The sequence below is a fragment of the Pipistrellus hanaki genome (genome assembly GCF_964339955.1).
Source record: "Pipistrellus hanaki genome assembly, chromosome: 4".
NCBI lineage: Eukaryota > Metazoa > Chordata > Mammalia > Chiroptera > Vespertilionidae > Pipistrellus > Pipistrellus hanaki.
In genome coordinates this window covers 10465147-10472739 of record NC_140506.1, presented here as the reverse complement: position 1 = coordinate 10472739, position 7593 = coordinate 10465147, and the positions used below count along the sequence as shown (strand labels likewise).

Sequence of the window (7593 nt, the reverse complement as noted above, 5' to 3'; positions counted from 1 at the left end):
CCTGCCAGCCTGGTTGCCCTTAACCGCCTCTTCCTCGGCTCTGCCACTGTGGCTTTGTCCAGAAGGAAGTTGGATGTCTGGTTGACCTAGTCTAATTAGCATATTACCCTTTTATTAGTATAGATTATTATTGCTATTGAAATGCCCAGACCATGCTGAAGGACTTGGAATGTAAAGGTCTTGGCAACATTGGGGCAACAGGTAAGAGCTAGAGGCTGGTCTTGTGATGTGATGTCTCTGGGAACAGAAAGATAGAGAGCAAAATCTCTCTTTCAAGGTGAATTTGTAATATTTATTTCTCTTTTCCTTTGTTTTGAAATGCTTATTTAATTTTGTTTGGTTCTATGTAACAAATGCCACCATAAGCCAAACATCAAAAGAACGAAAGAGTGCTGAGGATGAGAAGAAAGTGTAGGTATGCCATGATAGGGCTGAGCTTTGTAGGGCACAGGCTGGTCACCAGCACTTGCCAGCAAAGGGACAGGCACTGATAGAGGCTTGATTGAGAAGCCAAGGAAGTTAGTATCTAGTTACTGCTCTTCTGAGAGTTCTTTACTTCGTTATTTCATAGGTGGATGCCCTTCCATTTTTGCTTTTCTAGCCTGCAGAATGTAAATATACTGAAAGATTTTTGGTATTTCTTTCTCTCCACCTGAGGGAAAAGAACAAGTCTTATGCTGATTGTCATGCTTGACTCTGGACCTGTTTGGGTGGAATTCACTCGTGAGCTGCCTCCCTTGGTGCTTGCCCGTTTGTTCTCTTCATCCCATTGAAGTTGTAACAAGAGGAGTGAAGTGGAGTCCCACATTGCCCAGACATCACATATTCAGCGAAGAATGACAGAGTAACTCATCACTAATGTTTTCATATCATTTTCCTTCCAGGTTTCTAAAGGTAAGAGTCCTCTTAAGTATCCTTTACGACACCTCTGGACAAAGTAGCACATATCCATATGCCTCATGAGGGGATCTCCTGGAAATGTTATGATCTAGTGCTAAGTTGGCAAAGCTTCAATTCCCCCAACATTTAATACATTCTTCTCCACTGTGTGCTCTGGTGGTGAATTGTCCAAATAACTAATTTAGTTTGATGTCACACTGTACACTATTCACGTGCTTGCTGTACATTTAATATCTGACTGCCTGGAGGACAGAAACTGTATTCTATTTGCCACTACCCCCTCACACTCCCAGGGTTTGGGACAATGGTGCCTAACTGGGGATGATTTTTGCCACTCAAGGAACATTTGGCAATGTCTGGAAACATTTTTGGTTGTCACCCCTGAGGAGGGGGTTATACTATGAGCATCTAGTGGGTAAATGCCAAGGATGCTGGTAGATATCTTACATTGCACAGGTCAGCTAACAGAGAATTATCCAAACTAAATACCAACAGTGTCAAGGTTGAAAAAACCTGGGTTGGTATAAGAAGACCTGGCATAGTATACAAGTTAATAACTGCTAATTTAATTTCCCCCAAAATATCCTGTTAGTTGTAACAATGCATTGAATCATGTATATTTTATCATTACTTTTCCTCAGGATCAAGAAGCTCATGTCATAATATTCTTATATTAAAAAAATAAGCAAGGTAATATTTCAATCCATGCATTCATTATTCTGCAGATAATTGCTGGTATGAATGGTGCTGAGTGATTCTCTTTGCTGCAAATCACCTTCCTTTGGGCCTTTGACCTTTGAAATATACATATTTGTGGTGCTTTCTGTTTGTTGTATTATATGTTGTATTATAGAACTGTTTTCAGTTTTAGGTGGTGCTGAATTGTTCCACTGTTGCATTTTAGAAAACAACTGATTAGGAGACTTACGTTGCTGAGTGTACTGCATCATGATAACAGAACATTTTTTAAAAAGAATGCTTCACAAACATTAAGTAGACTCTGTAGGCACAATTAAATATTTATGGCACCGATGAAGGATTGAGGAACTTTTGCTGATTATGTAACACAGGAGCCCTTCTCCTAGTGTGAAGGTGTCCCATTTCCACCATTTGCTTGTGATGATGATGTTGAAAGCTAAGTAGACCTGGAAAATGCAAACGCTGTCACGAAGAAGCAAATAGCTGCTAGAGTATCTCTTTCTTATTTGACTGCCTTGGGAAAATGGCTATAAACACATGCACACTGCCTTCCTGCCTCACTGTCTTCCTTGTCAGAGTCATGTCCCCCCAAGGGGTTCTAATCCAGCTGAAGAAAAACAGAAAACTTGACTGATTCCAACTGTCCCAAAATCTATCACTGCACCAGTTTTTAAAGTAACTGATTTTTTTTTTTCTTGTCAAAATGTTACAGTTGTACATCATTGCTCATCTTATTTTGTCAGTGATTCAGTTTCTCGTGGGGGTTCTAGCCAATGGCTTCATTGTGGTTGTGAACGGCACAGACTTGATCAGGCAGAGAAAGATGGTGCCCTTCGACTTCCTCCTGTGCTGCCTGGCGACTTCCAGGATTGTTCTCCAAATGGCCACCATCTACGTTAATCTGGCTGTTCTTTCCTTGTTTGAATTATCTCTATTTCCTGGAAAGGTTATAATTTTTAAGTTTGTACATGAATCGGAACTTTGGCTGGCCACATGGCTCAGCGTTTTCTACTGTGCCAAGATTGCCACCATTGCTCACCCACTCTTCTTTTGGTTGAAGTTGAGGATCTCCAAGACGATGCCATGGCTGATTTTGGGGACCTTGATCTATACCTTTATCATTTCTTTCTTCTACAAAAAACAGGAATGGATTGTTTCCCAAAATTCCTTGTTTGGCTTTTTCTCCCAAAATGGAACAACTCCAGACGAATGCATACCTGTGTGGCAAGTTGTTTTTTTTTCCATTGACTACATAACACCCTTGCTTATCTTCCTTATCTCTGCTCTTCTCTTGATATTTTCCCTGGGAAGGCACACCCAGAAGATGAGGAGCACAGCGATGGGCACCGGGAACCCTGGCATGAGTGTCTACATCAGCGCACTCCTATCCATCCTGTGCTTCCTGGTCCTCTACCTCTCCCAGTACATGATGTCTGTGTTAGTCTTGTCTCAATTTTTCAAGATCGGAAACTCCATCACTCTGTTCTGCATCTTGCTGTTTAGTTCATACCCCGCTGTACACTCTGTTATCTTAATTTTAGGAAATTCTAAGCTGAAACAAAATGTGAAGAAGTTCCTCCTCCACAGTAAGTGCTGTCAGTGAGAGAGAACTTTGATCCATTCAAGGAACCCAGGGCTTCATGGTTAACAGCCAAACAAGTCAGTCATAAATACACAAAACATCATTGGAAGACTGTTAAAACTGAGGTGTTTTATGGATTTGCTGCTTTTTCAAAGGGTTAAATTGATTTTCAAAGCATAATACATGTTGGTGGATTGTGTCAATGTCAGTATGATTGTTGATATCATAATGTCCTGCAAAATGTTACCTGCAAAATGTTAATTAGGGACGACCGGGTAAGTGGTACAGGGATCTTTCTGTATTATATCAACAATTATCTCAAGCTGATCCAAGATGGCTGCGCCCAGGTGAACACCTAGCCGCAGCCGCACACAACAATTTCAATAAAATACAACTAAAATATAAAACAGACATTGCCCAGAACTACAGGAAGGTTGACTGACTGGAAATTCTACAACGAGAAGCAAGGAGAAAACCAGAAGGAGGTGCGGAGGAGCTGGAAAAGCCCAAGGTACGAAGACGCTGTGCGCGGAGAGGACGGAGCCAGAGAGGAGGGGGAGGCGGAGTGCCTGGCTGGCGTTCCCTAGCAGAAAGGAGATAAAACTCCGACTGTGCTAGGCCCCCGACTGCTCTGAACCCCAGTTCTAGCCCAGACCCCGGGGACCCAGGCTCATCCATAGGGAGCTGGGCTGTAAGGCGGGACTCCGGGGAAGCGGCGAAAGGAGGTCCCGGAGGCGCGCACACTGCGTGCAGAGAAGGGACGGTTGGCTGTGGGGGATTGCCCTGGCCGGAAGGAGACTGGAGCTCCAGACTGCTCTGAAAGCCACCTCCAACTCCACTTCCAACGGAACTGAACCCCAACACCGGGCTCATTGTGGGAGAGCATAGACTGTTTGGCAGCAGGCGAAAATCGAGGGCACCTTTCTCTCAGAGGCGCAGCTAGCACTGAAGGACCCGCATAGGGCGGGGCTGACAGAAGCCAAAGCTGCAGGCTCCACCCTGAAACCCCGCCCCATCTGTAACTGCAAAATGCGACAACAAAATAGATCACAAACGAAAGAAATGGAGGACAAAAAGCGTCTGGATATAGAATTCAAATCTATGCTTATAAGGTTTTTCAAGAATTTCCTAGAAAAGATGGATAAGACCTATGAGGATATGAAAAGAGATCAACTAGAATTAATAAGGAGTCATCAAGAAATGATAAGGAATCAACAAGAAATAAAGAATACATTGTCTGAAATAAAACATATTTTACAGAGTCCTAAAAACAGAAGGGAAGATCGCAAGAATCAAGTCAAAGATTTGGAACATAAAGAGCCAGAAGACACTCCTCCACAGAAGCTAGAAGGCAAGAGAATCCAGAAAATTGAAAATAATGTAAGAAACCTCTGGGACAACTTCAAGCGAACCAACATCAGAATTATGGGGGTCCCAGAAGATGAGAGAGAGCAAGATATCGAAAACATACTGAAAGAAATAGTGACAGAAAACTTCCCCCACCTGGTGAAAGAATTAGACTTACAAGTCCAGGAAGCGCACAGAACTCCAAACAAAAGGAATCCAAAGAGGACCACACCAAGACACCTCATAATTAAAATTCCAAGAGCAAAAGACAAAGAGAGAATATTAAAAGAATCAAGAGCAAAGAAGGTAGTTACCTATAAAGGAGCACCTATACGATTGTCAGCTGACTTCTCAACAGAAACCATGCAGGCCAGAAGGGAATGGCAAGAAATATTCAAGGTGATGAATAGTAAGAACCTACAGCCAAAGATAATCTATCCAGCAAAGCTATCACTCAGAATCGAAGGTCAGATAAAGAGCTTCACTAATAAAAAAAAGCTAAAGGAGTTCATCACCACCAAACCAGAATTATATGAATTGCTGAAGGGGGTTCTTTCAGAAGAGAAAGTAAACAAAGATAAAAATTATGAACAACAAATACGTAACTATCAACAAGTGAATCTAAAAACCACGGAAATTAAAAAAAAAAATCTGATGAACAATAGTAACTGTTGAATATAATAGAATCAGAGGTATGGAAGGGGAGTGAACTGATGATTCTTGGGGAAAAGGAGAGAGGGGGGCGTGGGAAGAGACTGAACATAAACTGTGCACCTATGGATGAGGACAATGGGGAGTGGGGAAAGGGCAGAGGGTGTGGTGGGAACCTGGTGGAGGAGAGCAATGGTGGGGGGCAAAAAAGGAACATTTGTAATAATATGAACAATAAAAACTTATTAAAAAATATATATCTCAAAATGAAAAGCTTAAAGAAAAGGAAAACATTTCTTACAACTGCAAGCGAATCAACAGTGACCTCAAAATGAAAAGTTTAAAGAAAAAGAAAAACACATTTGAACTTGTGATGTCAGAAGACTGCACAAATGTTAGAGGTCCCCTGTGTGTCTAATGCCTAGTCTTGGATGATTATCCTGATCAAAAAGGCTTACTGCTCATCTCTTGTTTACCTGTACATTACTTTTGTTGTTGTTAGTTACAGAGAACCATTCCTCCACCCCAGATTAGAGAAGCCAGGGACAGGCTGGCCTTCTAGGGCCTTATAAGCGTGTCCACCTCCTCCATGCTGCTGAGAGCCTAGATGCTGTGGTGACATGTCCCATCCATCGATAAAGAGACAAACAGATGAGGAAGGGGAGTGCAGGCTGAGTCCTCGTTTTCCATTTCCCCCCATTGGGCACCACACAGAACGGACAATAACTTGCAAAGATTTTCATTTTGCACATGTATGCTCAGCTTTGAGACCCTTTCAACTGAGGGTGGCAATTTGGAACTTCTGTCATGTTCCATGTCTTCCCAATGAAGCAACATCAGTAGGTGGGTGGGCTTGGGGTGTCTCCATCTGCTTGAAGTCACAATGCATTTCTATTTGATGATTTTTTTTTATGCTAAGACATACATATTTGCAAAACAGCTTCAGAACCCTTTTGTTTCCAGTAAATTAAAAAAAAAAAAAATGTTACTCAGCTTGGCAATAGATTGTAGTTCACACGAGTGATAACAAAGTGTCTTTAGGTTTGGATTTGCCGATCACCAGCAATGTGGTTTAAAAAACCAACCAGTTTACTAGCCCAAGATATGCAGGCATGCTTTCACCAAACTAGCAGAGGGAAGTATTTGTCTTCTGGGGTCTGGGAATTAAGCTCTGAGGCTGATCTTCCTGATCTCACAGGTCTCATACTTCATTCCTCAAGGGGCAAAAATAACAACCTCCATCTTCCTGCTATTTCCTTTTCCCATGGCCCCTGGGCGGGAAGGTTTATAGCTAATTGTATACCCAGGCAGCCATCTCTAGCAAGAGCTGTTGGGTCCTAGAGGTGATTCCTGTGCTGCTTTGAGAAGGGACAGTGAGGAGTCACATTTATTTCTGCACATCTCAAATTCAGATGCCTGCTCCTTTAGTCATGGTGTGTCAACCCGCAGGTGGATAGATTGAGAGTGGGAGCAACTTCAAAAACTTCAGGAAGAAACATATACAACTCTCCTGTGAGTTTTTTCTAAGGTACTGAATTCTGATTCAATTTCATGTAACTTCCTCTTTAATAATGTTGGTTAGTGAAATAAATATTAAAGTATGACTGCTTGTATACTTAAAAGTTACCAAGAGGGATAAAAAAAGAGAATTCATGCTAAAGCAACCTATTTTAGAAACATTTTCATAGTCTGCTTTCCTAGAAATATATTTCTTCCAGAAATCTTGCCTATCTATCACATTGACGGTTAACGTAAGGATACTAATTGCTCCCTTGTAGAAGCAAAACAGACTCAGCCCTTGGACTCTCTGGAGCCACCCTTATCTGGACTCCTTGGCCTTGACAAATTTTTTTGGTCCTGCTCATCTAGCATGGGGTTAGACTCTGTAGTGGTGTGACGTCTCCCTTATCCCACCCTGCATTTTAGAGATGAACTGAACACTGTGGTCCCTCAGAGCCTTGGCTTTGGGATTACATGCCCATGGGTCAGGCCAGAGGGCTGCCGACTACAGGGGGTGATGCTCTCCATGTGTGCTCCGCTTCCTATGGCTCCCTGAGGAGACCCATCGCCCTGGTCAGTCAGTAGCAAAGGAGGAAGGGCTATATAAGGCAGGCTCTCAGTGGATGGAAGCTGACATAGTATCTCATTCCATTTCAGAGAGGGTTCCCGGAGTGACCCCTATCCAGAGGACCAGTGGTGCCACCTTGTGCCCCACTCTCCATTCTGACTCCTTCAGTACCCAGGCTCCAGGGAGTCGCTATGATTTCCAAACTAAAAATGGTGACTGCAAATGAGAAAGCTAATCTATGTGCTTATCCGAAGAGATTTTTAAAAACATAAATGAGCCCTAACCAGTTTGGCTCAGTGGATAGAGCATTGGCCTGCAGACTGAAGGGTCCCAGGTTCGATTCCCA

The 7593-nt window shown here is 42.6% G+C and overlaps 1 protein-coding gene across 1 annotated transcript; it reads left to right on the top strand.

The window, feature by feature from the left end:
- Positions 1-2302: 2302 nt before the first annotated feature.
- TAS2R1 (taste 2 receptor member 1) lies at positions 2303-3202 on the top strand (the record flags this gene model as incomplete). The annotated part of the gene is made up of 1 exon (XM_084880971.1): positions 2303-3202. The coding sequence occupies one exon, from the start codon at positions 2303-2305 to the stop codon at positions 3200-3202; it is 900 nt and encodes a 299-aa protein (XP_084737097.1).
- Between the last annotated feature and the right edge of the window lie 4391 nt (positions 3203-7593).